This window comes from Plodia interpunctella, chromosome 9 (assembly GCF_027563975.2).
Source record: "Plodia interpunctella isolate USDA-ARS_2022_Savannah chromosome 9, ilPloInte3.2, whole genome shotgun sequence".
Classification (NCBI taxonomy): Eukaryota; Metazoa; Arthropoda; class Insecta; order Lepidoptera; family Pyralidae; genus Plodia; species Plodia interpunctella.
Genome location: NC_071302.1, coordinates 5,272,587 through 5,292,008, shown reverse-complemented (window position 1 = coordinate 5,292,008; position 19,422 = coordinate 5,272,587). Strand labels below are relative to the sequence as shown.

The 19,422-nt window shown below is 33.0% G+C and overlaps 1 protein-coding gene across 2 annotated transcripts in view; it reads left to right on the top strand.

Moving 5' to 3' along the window:
- Positions 1-2,500: 2,500 nt before the first annotated feature.
- LOC128672376 (lachesin-like) overlaps positions 2,501-19,422 on the top strand; it is a 33,962-nt gene continuing 17,040 nt past the window's right edge. The window contains exon 1 of one of the 2 annotated variants that reach the window (XM_053749492.2): positions 2,501-2,605. In XM_053749492.2, coding sequence (XP_053605467.1) covers positions 2,587-2,605 — 19 coding nt within the window. In that variant the 5' untranslated portion in view covers positions 2,501-2,586. Of the gene's footprint in view, positions 2,606-8,966; positions 9,164-19,422 lie in introns of those variants that run through there. The other variant, XM_053749491.1, reaches the window with a different exon arrangement.

The window sequence follows — 19,422 nt, the reverse complement described above, 5'->3', positions numbered from 1 at the left end:
ATTCCGACCCTGTGAACGTAATATTACAAAAATACGTGCAATAAAATCTTGAATGTAAAACGTGAGACTCTTTTTTGGGAAATTAAAAAAGAACAGTCGCAGCTTGACTTTGAAGTTAGAAAGAAAGCAAAAAATATGAGTTGATGTGAATACTACTTACATGGCAATTTTATTATTATTATTATTATTTAATTTCTTATTTTTTCTCCCAAATTAATAAAATTTGGGGTTAATAGATGATTACGCGGGTTTGTGACCAAGCGGAATCAATGGAGAAAACAGAAAAAGGAGCTTAAGAATTTTGAGATAGAAACTTACAAACTAAACAGCATATATTAAGAATTATCGCTTTCTGCATCAGAGTAAAAATAAGAGGGTGTATTTGCAAGGTTTTTAAACTCATGTAAAGTTTTCGGGATAACACCTGTTGAAGAGATAATTATAGGAACTGTTTTAACTGAATCTATATCTGCCATTGTGTTTTTAGTTCAATGGCAAGGTCTGTATATTTAGCTATTTTCTCGGTGTGAGTTGAGCTGAGATTATGGGTATTTGGGATGGCTATATCAATTAAATAAACAATTTTACTATTTTTGTCATATAGGGTCACATCTGGTCTATTGTGATGAATTGTCTTGTCGGTTATGATAGTCCTGTCCCAATACAACCTATATTCGGGCGAGTCTAATACAGTTTGTGGTGCGTATTTATAATATGCGGTTTTTTTTTATTTATTACTTACTACTTATATTTGTATTTTTTATATATTTATTTACTTTAATCGAGAAGGTTCTAGGGGATTAATAATATTAAATGTGGATTGATGATCCCTACCATGGTGAGAAATTTGATATAGCCCATAGTACTATAATAAGTTTTCTATTTATTAGATATGTACTTTTTCGCACCATATTCCTATTTCAATTTGCTATGGCAGAAAAATATATTCGGCGTCAAGTCCTCCATTTGTAAAACTTTTTAATAAATCAATCTATACTTCTCAATCGTCATTTAATATTTTTTTTACTCTACTCATTTTAAGTTTCCAATTTAAACATACATAGCTTCAATATTAATTATATCAAAGAAGTTTAATATTTGATTCCAACATTGAATATCTAGTATATTACGATGATTACGTTCCCAAGCAGTCGACAATGGCATGCACAGCTTGGTCTTGGTCTTCAGCTCGTAATTTCACTGCGAATTCATTTTCGGCGATAAGAGGATAGCAATTTCGTTATCACAGCACTGGATCACAAAGCTTGTCGTTTTTAACCGACTTTGAACAAAATGGGATATCACGTGACCCTTGGGCTGACCCGTGATATTGGAGTGGTTTGCAGAGTTTAAACGAAAAGACTGTTCTATCGCGCAAAAAATCTCCGCTCGACGCCGCAAAAGCGGTTTAAAATCGACTGGGTTTTGCTCTTTTTAGTGCTGTGCCGCAAACTAATAACTTTATTGTATAATTTACAATGTTCTGTCTATTCGCGATAAACTCAGAAACTACTGCACGAATGTTCATTCCATTTATATCAATAGATAGTGTGATTCCTGAGGAAGGTTTATGTGTACAATTTATTATATTTTTACACGAGCGAAGTCGGGACGGGCCGCTAGTTAAAATTAAACCAATCATATTTGAACGAAGACCGGTATGAATAAATACGTCAAATTGTAAAATTCGTTTCAGTGGAGCAATCGCAAGTAGATCGAATTTAGTAAACAAACATGGCGTTAAGTAAATACAACCTGAACCGATTACTTCGATTCATGTCGTGTCACCCGGCGTCCTAGCTTGGCTGCAAATATGACAAGGCAGTGCAACACGGCGCGAAATCTCTCTCTCTCTCTCTCTCTCTCTCTTTCATTATTCATTCGTTCTCTTTGGAGCAGTAACACTGCGAAGTCTGGGGTCAACGTAAAAAAAATAATCGTAAAGCTAGAAAGCTAAAAATCATAGCCGAATCTTTAAATGATTGCTATGATTTTTGCAGCCGGCCGTTTGTCACCAACGCTATGTGCCTTTAGTCGCTTTGTACGATAGCCGCGGGAGGATATAAAGTGGTTCAATTCTAAGGCCGCAAATCAGACGTATAAGGTCACCTGGAGCGCCGCTGTTTTAGGAACTTCGGGATAAAAACTATCCTATATAATACGGGCAATATTCTACCCTTGTATCACATTTATTAGAAATCAGCCCAGTAGATTTTATTTAATTGAGTAACAAATAATCCTTACTGGTAACGTAAAACTTTCGTATTAATAATATTAGTATGATAATACGTGTGGTCAGGTGTGCCGTAACCCTTCATACACGCAACGCGTCGTACAGCATTCCACCGCTCCGTTAGGACACCAGGTCAGGGTTGCCATCACGCAGTATAATTAAACGCAAATAAAACTGCGCTCGACGAAATAGTTAAGTTTATTTTCGATATCTGCTCGGCCTAAAATTGATTTCGTTTATTAGATTTCCGCCGCGATATGTTTTTCTGTCCCACAAAAACTTTCGTATATATAAACTGCGATTCGTTGTGAATCGGTCGCGAGGGAGACATTTAATAAGCAATCGCATCTTCAATGGAAGTTGAACTATCAGGTACTAGATTTATATTTTATTTTAGACTAGCTGAGCTCTTTTATTATTCTCTCATAACTTTCGTATTGATTTTAGCTAAAATCTGATGATAATCTTAAAACTGAGCTTGAGAAAGACTACAATTAATATTAATGTACTCCGCAAGATCTACATATAATAGAACTTAAGTATTTTTTAAAGATCTACAGGGAGTATGAGATGAGTCTTAGACTAAGTCAAACATTTGCTTTTTTTAATTTAGGAAAATATATTCTACTCGAGCAACAAATTTCTTCAATATCCGTTCAGGATTTTGGATGGTACTACCCATCGAATTAATAATAATATTAGTATACAAATCTATATTATTCAGCTTCCTAGTAAACTAACACTATAGCATCTGGCCGCGTTGTTTAATTAAATGGGCATTTGGCATCCGTGCCATAATAAAGGCTAACAGTGAGCGCATTGTCAGCACTTGCACTGAAACTTATTAGATTTTACTGCCAAACTAACCGTCACTCGTTGCCCGTTGTCTTCGTAAACTAGTAAAAATATGAATAGCTGCTATTGTCATTTTAAAAGTAACACAACACATTATTTATATGCCTCCGGAAAAATAGTGGTATCTGAAATTCCATTGTAAATATTGTAATATTATAAATGGAGGTAGCGTTACTCCATATCCTCCCATGGATGTCGTACGAGGTGACTAGGTGACATATATACCTTGGCTGCTGATAGGCAATAATTGCATTCCCAAAGAAGTTTGACGGCATGCAGACGGCCAGTTGGAGTGACGGCCAGTAAGATTCGGTTGTGATTACAACCGAATCTTCAAAATATTAAGGTTTTTTTTCGCTGACCCCGGGCTTCGCGGCTTCACAACCCCGAACGCAAACGGAAACGTGCAGAGATGAGAGAGAGAGCGTTACTAGCAAATAGCGTTATTAACTCGAATAACGTTAAATACAAAAACCAGTTGTGTAACATACATACAATTTTTTATTATATTGTGGATATAAAAAAATAAAATATATTTACATTGTTAAAAAAATAAAATATATTTGTATTGTTATGTTATTCAGTCCCTCACTGAGGACTTTAAATATATAAGGTCTGTCTCTCACGTATGTAATATTTTCAGAAGGAAAAACTCAATTCCACCTCAGTTCAACCTAGCAATATCCTACAGTTCCATGAAACGAGACTGCTTCATTCAGTTTAGCGAGTTGGTACTAAAATATTATGTTTCCTAGCTTGAAAATTTTGTACAAAATTAAGTTTGTCCTTTTTGTTACGTTTTTGCTCTTTTTCGTATAAACTTTGGGAAATTGTTTGCATTTTAAAATGTTATTTCTTCCGTTTTAATTTTCCTCTCAAGTGTATTAAAAACTGTGACTCATACATATAATTATTATTGCTCACTTTCTTATAAAAATTAAATTAAAAGGTAGTGTTTGTAAGATATATAGACGATGATAGGTATATATTTTTACTATCTACGTTAAAAAATCCATTTTACAAAATCTTCTATCTACTCACTAAAAAACGTTTTCGTTTGTTGCAAAAACTAATTTATTATTTAAAAATACATCGTATGTTATGTCGTGGGAAGAAGGTGAAATGCCGATACAGCAAAATACAAAAATGTAGATAAATTATTATGGCATTTACTTACCTCCCGTATATCGTTTATTCGGGATCGTTGTAATAAATACTGAAATGAATATTTTAATAGCCAATATATGGTCCATGAGATACAACAGTTATTTAGGTCTACATAGTATTTATGTTATACGTTCTTTGGAGTTATTGTTTTGATAAATAACTTTTCTTTTCAAAACATAAAATTTCGAGTAATCGTAATCACCAAGTAATAATAATTATCACTGTTACGATTATTTGGGAATTGTCCACAACAATGTCCCTTGAATTTTGTTCGAATAGAATGTTTAGGATATTTCCCTTGTTTCTGTCAAGACAATTCTATTCTTCCTATTGCGAGGTAGGTACTTATTAAGATGTAAAAAGGACGACCTTTCCCAGATCATTAGTGTCTCAGAAAGCAGAAAATAGAAGTAACCTTCCACGGTAACATTACGCCATACGTAGTTAATGTGTAATTTGAGAAAACCTTTTTTCTCGGACCTCGCCAGCTGTGTACTTTTTCTGTAAATGTTTAGATATTTTTTCCTTTCACATCTTTCCCCTCCAACGCTTATCAGTTTAAGAATCCGCAGTAAACTTGGTTTTGATTAAAAATAATGGACATAAATTTCACACAAATTCAAAGCAAGATGTTCGTACAAGAAAATAATCAAAACTTATCCTATTTGAATAACATCTGTGTTCTGGGATATTGGTCTAGCGAGTATATTTTCTTGTTTGAAAAAATGTTTCGATATTACTACATTGAATAAAAAGAACATTTATTTATTTCACCGTCATAATATATTTTTTATTATTTAGTGTGTCTTTTTAACGTCTTTACACTTTTAATTAATTGACCCTAAAGTTTTAGCACGTAATATGCTTAAATTAAATTGCATCTTATATTTTGTGTGTGAATATATTTTGCGTGTGTTATATATGTATAACCAAAAACAAAATATTTTGCTGTGAAAATTTGAGGTGGTTCTGAGAATCATGTGGTCAATTAGTACTCATCTATACTTTAATGAATGAAATGGTTTAAACTAAACCATTCTATAAAATTTAATGCAGGAAATTGTATACCAAATAAAAGGAAATATGATTAGAGCTAATCTAAACTGAAGTCACAGAGCAAATTTAATATAAATGCTCATTTAGGAGACCGAATGCTAGCTAGCCAGCATTCACAATCTAACCGAGTTTTAAAGCGGGACTATGAATTTAAAACTGAAAAGTACATTGGATATGAGTAGGAGTAATGTTGTGCGAAACGAGTTCAGCACTTCGCTGAACAGTATAATACTGTAGCAGTTATAACATTTACATAAAGTATTAATGTCAATTTGACTTTATATAGTACGCATGTAAATAGAGCATCATTACATACATTTAATTTTTTAATCCATTCAAATCTAAAAGGATTTGAAACTTGACTGAAATGACTAGTGTAGGAACCAAAAGGCCTCTATTTTCGTTTTAACAATGCTTGCCGATGGGATTCAAACTAATATGTCTACTTATGTAAACGACTTGAACCATCAATGGATCAATCTTCAGCATCTCGGCTGCGACTCGAGTCTTAAAACTCGAAAAGAGTATAAAAATTGTAAAATTACTAAGACTGGCGGCGACTCGAGTATTTTCCCAACACTAGTCGAAAGAGCTATGTACACAGCGCAGTTTTCCAGAGCTATATTTGAAAAAAGTGCCTCTGAAAAGATGAGATACACAGACTGGAAATCAAATGTTTTATCATACAAACGAGTTGTCTCGTGTAATAAATATTATAATTTAACCCTTCCATAATATATATTTTTATTTACATAGAGGATCACCGCCCGAGGGCGCAACTGTGGTAGATAAAGGTCTTAGTATATTTTCTGAAACACAAAACGCCTAAGCAAGCACACAGAAAAATATTCCATTACAAATTACATTTAAACAAACACAATTAATGTGTAAAACTGAATCCATTGCTTTAATTTATTTTCCATTTGCCGCAGTTGTTTTAGCTTTACGAATGTATTTCTCGATCTGTTTTTGTGAAAGTGTTTTATTAACGATGACCCGCGGTTCGTTAATTGAGATTCGAATAGAGTTTCGTGCACAACGCGTGTTGAATTGAAATAATTTGTCAAATACGCTGTTTTCTTTTTATGTAAATTGTTGTCGTGACTAATGGCTAAACGATATACGTACAAGTTTACTTACTTCAATTGAACAATCCATATTTTTTATTATTTAGTGCCATCTCGGACCAATTTTTTGAGAAAGTTGTCTTTTCCTACCTTCTACTGGAAGCGATGTTGGTCCTATGGTTTGACTTCGGGTTATTATCTATATCTATTACAAATTTCATCAAAATCGCGGCCTCGCATTTTAACCGTGAAAGCGTAACAAACAGACATAGTTATATTAAGTATAAATAAACAAACATTTGAGTGCGTGCAAAATAGCAAATGAAGTTAGCAAACTACGAATAAACAAATCCAGTCTGGTAATATTACAGTGTAGCAGATTGTCGCAGTGGAACAGGGTCGTGGCTTATCTCAAAGTTATTGTTCAATTATTTCGGTAAGCGCAATTCTCACTACAATACTAAATTTCAAAGTACCAGCTGACGGATTCACAACTATAATATTAGACATAGCTTTTGGGGCGTCGTGTTGCACGCTATCTTGGTAGGAACTAGTAAGTCGCTTATTAGCAAAGATAAATCGGCTTGAACTACCCAAATGATCTTTAAGTGGTGAGTTTATACAGATTAGAGCACGATATTCTAAGTTGTGACAATTTGGTGGTATCTAAATTCAGAGGACTCGTCAAAATTCAACCTTTTAGAAATCAAAACCCATATTGTTCGATAAATATATAGTTTTTACGATATTGTACACAAGTTTTGTTACCAGGCATTGATTACAAAACAAACCCTATCGGTTATATTAAAGAGAGAAGGTGAGCGATCTATTCAAAGCAATTTATACAATGGTAACGTAAAATATAGAGATAAACGTTTTTTTGTCGAATAGGGTTGCCACCGTACTATATAATATCGATCAATATATTAGAAATATAATAGAAAAATATATAGTCCAAAAAATACTTATATCAAATTTATCACTTAAAGCTAAGCTATTTAAATTTCTTATTTAAGTACTACGTATGTGGCGCCTTCATTAAAATTACAAGTAATTTATTCGACTGTATTTTTTTTACTAGTATGAGAAAACGACAACGCTAAAACTGTGGAGTCGTAATACGTAACTAATATAAATAGTCGGCCCGGTTAAATAACGAGGGATCATATTTAGATGATAAAATTATTTTTGTTCCTAGGTTCCTCAAAATTTTGTATTTTTGAAAATACAAAATTTTTTGCGCTTTTTTTGCAAATATATTGTTTTTGACAAAAAGGTAGCAATCCTAGGTGTGAACTTCTATGCCATTGCCATAACACATGCTTTATTTAAAGCATAGCATCCATTTGCGAAAACCACTTAGCAAACGTATTCGCCACTGAAATATGCAGCTGTTCCTGGAACCAAAACTATTCCATATAGCTTTGGTAATGAATGAACCCTGAACAGGTTGGCTACCCTGTTCAGTGATAAGTTATTTCTGATTTATCAAAAAATAAGTAACGCGATAGGAAATCTTTAATATTTCAAAGATCTTATAGGAATGACAGATAGAATAGATCATTTATTTCGGGTGGATGGGTGGTCTTATATTGTATATCTATTTTTATAGCTTTTTCAGTATCTGAAATTTTCAGTGCTCGATAAAGTATTTACAAACAAACTTACTTGGAATTTGAAAAAAACTTGCACAATTGAAAATATATCACACGCACATTATACTTTTTTAAGATTTAGCAAATTGATAAAATGCGCAAGTAGCCTTTTTTTTGCTTTCCATTCATGATGGCTCAGTATTATACTAATTTACATAAATCTCTATGGTGTTCAGATAAATCTGGAATAAAATTAGATTACGCTGGGGATTTGAATTGTTTGGGATGCGGTCAAATTTTTTTTGTTTATCGTCACATTCCTGTGTGTATAAATCATTGATATACTTCATGTAAATGTGTTTGAATAGTAATAGGGTAAATATTTCAAACTTATATCTCTTTTTGAACGTTTGCTCCTATTAGGGCATAGACACAGACAAACCAGGTCGTTGCAAAAAGTTCTTGACTGAAACATTTTTAGTTTTAAAACTAAAATGTTTTATTGGTGTAATAATCTAGCAATTGCCAAATGCCTAATTCTACGAGAATTGTTTATACTATTAATTACAAACTTACCAACCATTTGAATGGATGGTTGTGAATAAGCACAGAAAAAAATCAAAGTAACTAATCAGCGACTGTTCAATTGTAAATATTTCTTTACTTCCTCCAAAGTGGTTAAAAAAAATATTTTTCGTATTTGATCAATATTTCTATAATCATCATATTAACGTCAAAAAAAATTAACATATTAGAGCATGGCGGACCTGTAGTTCGTTTTTTGCTAAAAAATAAATCTGATTTGTGGCACTTTCTAATTTATTAAACTAATATAACATAAATTAAAAGAACAAACATTAGGTTTGCCAATTACAAATGTCATTATAACAAATAAATAAGGGTTAAAGTAAGCGCAATGTATAGCGCATGTGCAGTATAAAGCGAACTAGTGGGCCAAGTAAACAGCGGGAACGGCACAGTCGCGCTACAAAACTGGCGTAGGCCACACGCGCTATCGGCTACGAGTGCTACGAAAGTGCTACGAGTTACGAAACTTGCGTACGATGACGCGAAAACAGTGAACTTTGAAGAGCGTTGCGATGTGACTATGATGTTTTTGAGGAAACTTTTGTTCTATGTACATTTTGGACTCGTCTTCCATGTAGTGATTTGTTTTAAAGATACTGTCGGTAAGATCCTTGGAAATTAAATTCAGTTATTCGTTATAGTAATCCAAATTTCGTAATTTTTTACTTCACAAAATATAAATAAACCCTGGTAAAATATTCTTTAGATAAAAAATAAAATAAAATATTTTACTCTAAATAAGATATAAACTAGTAACAAGTAAGTAAGGCCGAGAAATTGAGCTAGTATTAAGATAGGTATCTATTTTTTTATGAAATGGCAATAAGGCCCTGTATTGCTCTAGGATGCCCGTAAAAGTGGTTTTATTTTATAACTGTATTCGGATATTATCCAAACCTGGAACAAATTTAAATATAGAAGACGTAATAAAAACAAAAGTCCATAATTCATAACCCTTTTTAAAAATCCGAATTTTACTATGTACGTAAATAATAATAAAATTTATCAAAAATTTTATATTTATTATTATAAACTATATTTTTTCTTATTTTATATTTAAAAAATTAAAACTATTGCACGGATTTTCATGCGGTTTGGAATGAAGGTTTAGATGTATCAATTTATTATGTTTTTATTTTAATTATCGTAACGACACTAATTATCGTATTACTGTTTATCGTATTACCCGCGACTTCATCAGCGTAGAATAGCCAATTAAGTCGTTTTTGGTCGTCTTTTCAACATGTTTTTCATACAAACATTCACACCCCAAAAAAGTAGCCTGTATTTAAATGGGGTCCTTTAACTATATGCATATCAAATTTTATCAAAATTAGTCTAGCGGTTTAGCCATGAAAACAGAACAGACAGATATTCGCATTTATAAAAATAATATGGAAAAGTATGAACGTGAAAAAGTGTTTTGTTCTTCTTTCTAAGAGTATTGGATTGATACGATTTTTGGTGTGGACATAGTTGGAGACCTCGAGCAATAACTATTAGTACATAAACATTTTTTATGCATTCGTCTGGGTTCAGACGCTCAACGGCTAAGGAAGAAACTGGGAAAACATGTAGATGAGAGTAAAGAGTAGTATTTTGTATTGAACGTACTTATATTATTTTTTTAAACAAAAAAAACAAATGAATTAAGTTTATTTGTTTGTCACCTTCACGGTTGATCTTCACATCCAAAATCCAAAGCATAAAGTTGGACAATTAACGCGAGTTCCGTGGCTCGCGTAAAATCTTATATTTTATACATCTTACATATTAAACAAAATAGTATTATTCCATCAAATAGGTATTATTAAGTACAAAAAAGGCAAGATAAGCGTTTCGCAAACAATGAATTTCCCGAGCAAACCTACATTGCGTGCATCCGCTTAGCTGAAACTAGCAGCATTATACATATATCAGAGGGTTATTTATATAGCCGAGGAAATAGTGGCGTAGCTAGATAACCATAGGCTTTGGTTCAAATAAAATCAAGGGTTACGTAGCTGTTTAAGTTTTATAACATAAAACTAAGAGTAGGATGGGCTGCAAAATTAGAATGTTTTTATAGGCCCCCAGCCATAAAACCAGCTAAGCTGTTAAAGTATTATCTTACGCTTAATTTATATTATTAAATGATGCAGATTAAAACGCCGGGATATTTTCGATTAAAATACAATGATTATTTAAGAAAGTGATGTTCCACTGGGAGCAGCACCTCGCACGGCTAGACGCGGACACCTCATTTGCTTATAATCAAGAAATACTGACATATATTGCTCAAACAATAAAAAATTAAATTAAATTGTGTACCGAGGGTAGGTTGAGAGTCCCGGGGCACGGTACCATCTAGCGTTCCAGTTACGCCACATTGTGGGGAAAGCAACTAGCAAAACAAAGAACACTCGGAATAATTTTATCTAATAAACCAAGTTGCGATAAAGTTATCTTTACGGGTTGTCGTGACCCGGGGAATATCGAATTACCGGCTAAATGTTTTATTCGCGACGAAAATCTACGCAATTGTCGAGACAATTGATAAAACTTTGAAGCGAATTAATGATTTAGGCTTTGTTCTTTGTATTCCAAGGAACGTGTTTCTACAACAATAATTAGGTACCTACTTATACACTTTATACTTTTTTTTCATCCGTCAACAAAGTTTAAAGTTAAATTTGCGGCAGGTTTGACTTATTCTACTAAATTATGCAAATGTGTTTTAGAATATTTACCATTAGTAAATGATTGCCTACTTAAAGTTATTAATAATAATAACACGCCTACCAAAATACTTGGAATACAGCATTATTATTGTTGTAAATACAAAGTTCCCAGAAGGCATTGCTAAACCGGCTTACAGTCATCAGATTAGGCCTCCGTCACTTCATGCATACAGTAAACCTCCCGAGACCTCACTTCCTAAGTAAAATCCAACCCATCCATGCCCCTAGGCACAGAACATTCTCAAGTAGGGTTGAGCTCGTGTCATATCAACCAGATTTTCCGCCGACAAAATCTGGCTAATGTGACAAGTCGGATATTATGTAAAGGGCAAGTTTTTGTTAGTAAATGTTAACGCAGATTTCTTAGTTGCTTTAAACCCATAGAAAATTAGGTTAAAGTTAATATTTAATTATAAAACAACGTACTACGACCTTAGTTTATCGTAAACTTTATTACGCGGTAAAATATATTTGCATGAGCGCTTTGACAACTTTCGAGATAATATGATAATGTTGATATCCTATATTTTTCGCCGTATCATGTCGAGTAGCTCCGCTCGACCTGCGATATTGGCGGTTAAGCAACTTTCTCAATTCAATTCTCAACCGTCACAGGATGGGTTATTCCGTTCTTCGAAGGCTTGTATAAATTATATCAAATAATAGAAATTAGCAAAGCTAATTTCTGAGTCAATCTGTAACATATTATAATAAATAATTAAGGCAATTCAGCTATGTACTATATAACCTTGATTAAATTATTTAACGTAAGTTTTCCTATCTAAAATTTTTGTACTAAATTTTACAAATAGCGAAAATCTTCGAAGACATTTCCTTTTGTTCCTCAGAAAGAATGGCAAACACAACTCGGGCAGGGGCATAAAGAGAATAAAATGTAAAAGGAGGGCGGACATAAAAGTATTTGAACAGAATAAAATGTTTTGTATTCGGACACGGATGCAGTTATTGTTGCAGCGGGGGCTGCTCTAAGCCGGCTTAGCGAAACAGCCATGCATCTCACCTTATGTGTCCAGTATCTAACAAATAAAGCAAATAGTTACAGAATTTTCGTTATGAAAATTTTAAATACTAAACGCACAAGAATTCCGCCTTGAGTCGTCCTATCATTTCCAAACGCTAATAGTTTGAAGCTTTTATAATTATAATCATGAACATTTAATATTATAATACGAAAGCCGCGACCTTATTTCTGAATAAGCTTTTGATTTTCAATAAAATTACATATATCCATGACCTGTTAAACTACATTTACACTATCAACCATCCACTAGCAATTTTATAAAAGCGAAAGTCTGATTTTCTATCTGTTACGCTTTCACAGCTAAATCGCTGATTTTGATGAAATTTGAAAGATCAAACATTAACTGCGGCACGGAGCCATGGGCAACAGCTAGTTTAATACGGCAAACCGTGGAAAATTTTATATTTATTATGTTAGAACTATATTTAATACTACCTATGTTTCAAAAATAAATAAAAAATTTGATTGATTATTATCTATATATTTTATTTTTCAACTCAAAAGTCTTTATGTACTTGTGGAGTTATTTCTGTTCCATATTATTTTATGTAATTCATACTTAGGCCTTTGTTTTATTGTAATTACATATAGTAAAAAAGTGTTATGTTCATATTTAATAGAATATAATGTAGCCGAGTTACCTAAACGAGATACATTGAAATTTAATTCCTAGAAAAATATAATATATTATCTGTGTATATTTCTCGTTTCAAACCAAATTCGATAACATTCTATACTATTTAGTTATCATAATATCTTTCTCTCCGTCTGTTTTCTACAATTTGTGAAGAGGGACGGAAATATGTAACACTTAAAATACACATTAAAGATGCCTGCCTACATATATACAGGGTTACTGGTATCTAAGGCATAACCTTCAAAAGTCGCATAAAAGAATAAAGACTAACATCTTTTGTTCTACGACTTTTGTCGAAATACGGAAAAAAAAACATCGCTCGTGTCGTTTCTCTAAAACGTTAACTTTATGTTCGATTCCACTGTATAACGCTACTGTTCTGTCTCATGTTGCTTGGCTATTACATAGAGTTAAGATGTGTAGAATCGCAAATTAGATTGTTTTTTTTTATAGAAAAAAAAACGACGAATCACGAAAAGTCATAGAATAAAAATTGCTTGTTTTTATATACCCTAGTAGTCGTTAGGAGATTTTGCATTTTATACCAGTAAGCATGTATAAAATAATAATTAAATATAATAGTAATTTATTATAAGTTACGTACATTTGTGGGAGTAAGGTTTAAAAGGGGACGATAATTAAAAAAAATCGAAAACCTAATGAAAGAATTTAGCATAAATAAGACATTGAATTATCAAAAGTCAATCAATCTTTCTTGCAAATATACTTTCGTGACGACAAGGCCGGAGGGAGATAATAAACAAGTTATCCATTAAAACCGACAGAAAATAACCAAGTAACAGAACGACGCTTAGAGGGTATTGTGTATTGCAAAACCCATGAATGAAATACGAAACCATTAACATTTTATAAAAATATTTGTATATTTTTATCTATATACTTAATGAATTCAAGATTTTTAGCTAAGTAGAATAATAAATACATAGGAGAATTACGTATAATTAATGTATTGTATATGTATTCTCTGGTGGTTCGTAATAATTTGAATTATTAGATATATAAAAAATTGAAATGCAAGAATCAAAATAAATGTAGGATTCTATTCTTGGTAGAAAATATTTGGTTTTCTAATATTTCAGAATATTCTGTACGTGCATATTGTGAATAATGCAACTGAGGTTTTGTATTACTACCATAAGTAAATGTTTTGCACTCTTTATTTTGTAACACCAATCTTGGTTTTATACAAAAGCTGTATAATGTAAAAAGGAAAGGCCAACTTGGCGAAAAATTTACAATTAACTTGTAAAATTAAAATTGTAATGAAAACAGAACAAAGGAAAAACAACAAAAATATCAAATAATGGTAAATAAGGAGCGCCGTAGAGAAAGAGATACATTTTTGAAATGGCACTCATTTTATAGTATTATTTATGCCTTTTTTAAGAATTTTATATGTACAAATTTTTACGATTACACCGGATCACCCCTATAATACGCGTAATGTACACATGTAGACACGTAGTGCGAAGTGCGTGCTTTTCTATACATACATAATGTACATTAAATTGGTATTACATTAAAGTATCTATATAACTATATTTATATTGTGCCTGGTTTTTATCACAAAAGTGTTAAGTGGGAGGAACATAAACAAAAACAATTCGCCTCTACAACCGGCGATTTAGAAAGTGGAACAAAGTTTCAAAGCTCAATTAAGTCGAATGCGGAAAGTCCAACGTCAATTTCCAAGAGAACACGTGCTAATTGCTGAAAACCATGTAATGGAACACCTATTAACTGGGCTGGAGCGGGGGGAACTACTGCGAAGTGTAGGTGCAATCAGCGGCCGTACCCCTCGAGGGGTATTTCTTAGTGAGATTGGCAAACGGGCAAGAACTTGGCACGCCGGTAGCTGGCATGTGCAACTCTCTTTGACTTTGGCCAGTATCAGGTCAGGTCAGTAATTGCACCATTATGGCATGCTCGCCGTGGCAGACATAAACCGCAGTTAGTGAAAGATAGATATTTTGTGAAAAATAGATGATTATATTTCTAAATTTAGGTATTCACAAAATATCCGCCGATATGCGTCATTCTCGGCAGCTCGGCAGAGGTTTTCCTGTACTTACAGATTAGTGATTAAATGGAAAATATTGAACGGCCCACACTAAACACTAAGCTTTCATTGTGGTCCAATGAATATTATTCGTAAACACAGAACCGAGGGGTTAGTGTGGGTTTGCATTTCACTTTTCACCAACGAATCGATTCGAAGTGAGACGCAGCGAACCAGTGATTGCGCCATTGTGACGCAACGACAATCACCCACAGGCACAGTACACGCAATACTGCAGACAAATATATATCACAAGTAGCTACCAGTATAATCTCAGTTTAAAATATTTTACCATGTTGGGAATCGAACATCTGTAGTTTATTTATTCTATGGCAATAGTCAAGAACGCATCTTGTATCGTGCGTGCCAAACTACAAATGTTAATGATAGAAGTCAGGTCAACACTATTAGCAGTATCGATTTAACTACATTGATAGTCTTTAGCTGTTTTCAAATTTTACATGTTATATAGTGTATGTTTTCTTATTCGGACTAGCATTTGCCTGCGGCTTTGCCCGCGTTAATTTTTCTAATGATTTTCATACAAACTTTCATCCACCATTATTGTCATTTGTGGGTTGTTTTTTTTAATAGACTATGCAAACGGGGTTCTTTAACTACATGCATACCAAATTTCTGCGTTTTTTTATTTCATCCTAGAGTACTTTGCAAGATGATTTATAATGTAAAAAACTAATTTCGATGAATTGAAGTTTTAGCTGATTTATTGAACGAAATAAAACTTGTGATTAGTTAAACGCCAAAACCGAAGCCGAATATATGTTCGGACACTAAAAATTGCAATTAAATTTCTCCCATAAAGTAATTTTTTAATTGAAACAAGTTATTTAATTAATAACTTACCATTTTCCTGCAACGAATTAATCGTAGCCGAAACTGAGTTATAAAATTGCAGTGTATTCGGTAACGATGATTACGCATCCAGCTTTCCTGTACATTTTATTTTGAACGTAGGTATAATCAATTAATTAATCGATGTTCATCAAATTAAACGTAATTCATAAAATAATTGAATTTAGTCCTGGAGGATTTCCATTGGAGGATGCATGCATTATTTACGCTGATTCAAGGGTATAGGCGTAACAGCCCCGAACGAATCCGGGAACAAGCAGAGATGACAGATTGGAGAAGGGATGCCAAGGCGATAATAATTTTAGACATCTACCATTTCATAGAGAAATTTGCAATTTTGGTGTAAAGTAAATACTATACTTTATACTTATATTTTTAATTTGTCATAATTATAATTTAAATTTCTGTTAAACTAGATCATCATCAGAACATTATACAATGTTAAAGCTTACATAACAGAATATAGAAGAGAATCCGGTCATTTTACAGAACAAAGGGTCTTATTATTCCAACTTTTGTACACAAATAACTTAGATCTGATAGCGCACCATCTTATTAATATACAATAATTGGGCGGGAAAGACCGCTATCCGGTCACGTCGCCCCAACTTCCGACCAGCCATTAAATTAAGAGCAACTTAACTTCATTTATCTCGGCTTGTTACTTCTTAGACGATAAGGTACAGAAACACCGCGGGAAACTCCACAAACTTGCGGCAAACTTGAGACAACTTGTCGAATCACGACGATCGCTCGAAAATTTGTTACTTACCCAATATTTAAAATAATCTTCCCGTCACTTCTTATCTGGCTAACTTTCTGCTTCCTGCCCGCTTTCGCCATTATACTGATAGCGTTTTAATGGTAAATTGATGCGGTTTACATTCTTCTTTCACAGCGTTATTTATTCAAACTGTTATGGGGTTTCCGATATAACTTTTAAGTAAAGTTTATCCTTCACAAGGTAGATTTAATCATTTTTTCTTCATAACAAATAGAGAGAAGACACATATTATTTCACAAACAAATCATTTATTCCGATATTTTCACAAATTTTCGGACATGAAATTTTGAAAAAAATTACATATTTTAATTAATTTATTACAAGAACGCTTGCCACCGTTTAGAATTAATTCATTGTGAGGAAGGGAAAAATGTTAGATACGTTCATGCGTCGCGTCGCGTCGTTCCAAAAAGAAAAATCTAATAAACACCAATACAACAAGTTTGGACTAGTTCAAAGGTGACAGACAAATGAGACATCATAACCTAGGTATATATTTTTATTTATTTTCGAATTCGTTTTCTATAGTTTTATTTTGTCTGAAGCTAGCCTCAGGGTGATGTAACAAGACCGTTCCTACGTAAATGAATGCTTCTGTTTACGACATAATTGGATTCCTAACAACACGAGAGTTTAGTACAGTTTTCTTCAGCAAAGTTTGTATTCTGCAGCTAGGCAAGTGTTACTAGCTTTCTTTGTTCGTAACTACCCTACTTTGATTATTATAAACTTTTTTGTCCGTTTATATTTGTTTGCGATTCTTTTCTTATTGTTTTCAATGCTACATCTTCATTACAGTGTCCGCTCAAACGTAGAGTAGGAATTGTTACTGTTCAAATGTTTAATGTTCAATAGCGATCAAAAACAAAAAATATACAATCAAATTAATGCATCACAAAATAAAGATATCTGAACTTATATTTTTTAACAAAAATAAAATCTAATAATAAGGGAACACCAATTCCGTTTCTCCAACTTCATTTCTATGCATATACAGCAAAACAATCGCAACATACCAAGTCTGAAAATGGTCTGAAATAGAAAATAGCTTTTCCAAATTATACCCCATACGCGAAGTCGGTTAATTTGCAGAAAAGCCATCGATCGCATACAGAGGTATTTAAAGTGGAATAAACTTCTTACATTGAGCCGAGGGAAAATAATGTGAAAGCAGAACAAAACATATATTTTCCAAAATATCTGGATCTGAATTACATGTTTCTTAATATTATTTTGGCTACGTTCTTTGAAACGACCTGTTATTGATTACTCTTAGGGCACCAAGGAACGGTAATACATAAAAAAAATTAAAAAGCAGCTAATAAATAACAAGTTAATAGTTTTTTACAAGCTTTGTTTTAACTTGCAATGTATGTCGCTATGTCCCTGTCTCGGGTGGAATCTTGCAACTTAAGTTTGAAGCAGATATCTTCAACCGATTGAGCTGAAATGTTGTACACGCATTTTGTTTAGATGGTAATTCATTATAATAATAAACATGACCTGATAGTACAACTAGGAACGGCTTCAGACATGGAAACTCCTCAAACGTTTACGGCACGGGTATGATTTTTTGTAACACATTGTATGCAATAAGATCTCTCTGACCTCTGTTTTTGCTTTCTTTTACTACCTTTGCGTGTACCTACACTTTTTCACTCATCTGCCTCCTCATTTTATACCTTTATTACACTGCAACTGCAACTTCTGTATTTTCAACATTTTATGACGGGAGTCGCGTGACGCCAAGCGTTTGGTTAGGGGTGAGCGGGCCGATGCGATACGCAAATATTTATACCGTTGGCAGAGAGGTTATATTTCCCTAACTAATATTCAAATATGGAATTATATTGTTGCAAAAAATCCCATAAAATAGACAGAAAAAAGTGTTTTGTAATTTGGACTGTTCTCAAATATATGAAATATTTCGATGTACTGCGATGTTTCGAAATAAAAATCCAAATATATTTTAATCTTCGAATACCTACATTAACTTCATTATAGTATTATCACTGTTACATTAATAATATCGATAATTTTTAACAAAGTCTTATGGATATTGAAACTATCAATCTTTCGGAAATATTACTATCTGATGCAATCATACGGTACATTGTATAACGGTTTTCCTAACTTGTTTAACTTCATTCATTAAAAAAAAGGTTTTAAAAGCTCTTTCAGATTAGCAAGAAATTACAAAGACGCAATAGTGGAAGAAATGCCCAGATTTGTATTCGTTATTTTGTGCCCTCCATCTCTACAGATAAGGTTATCGATCTGATCCACTGAACCGAAGAGGAACTATCAAACTGACGCCGCAACCTATCAGATAGAAGGGGTTAATTATAATTAGGATTATTAGTAATGTCATTGCCACTATTGGCTTTCACATTTTGGGTTCTTTGATTTTCTGTCATGTGAAGAACATATTTGAGAATGTATTAAACATTGTGACAAAGTTTTAATTTTTCATTAGATGGTTATATTGACTCTACCTATATGTAGTTCTTACAAATAATAATTATGACGATATTACAGGTGTTGCAGGCAGTTTTGCAGTTGATAGGCTGTGGTGACCAACAGATGGGCCGCTTGCCTGTTTGCTTGCTTGGTAGTAGAAAAGAAATAACGTAAAAATGATAACTTTATAGTAGGAAATTTATCTAGAACAACATTTCAGAGATCGGAGCTCCCTCTATTAGATTTATGTAATGTAATCACGCGC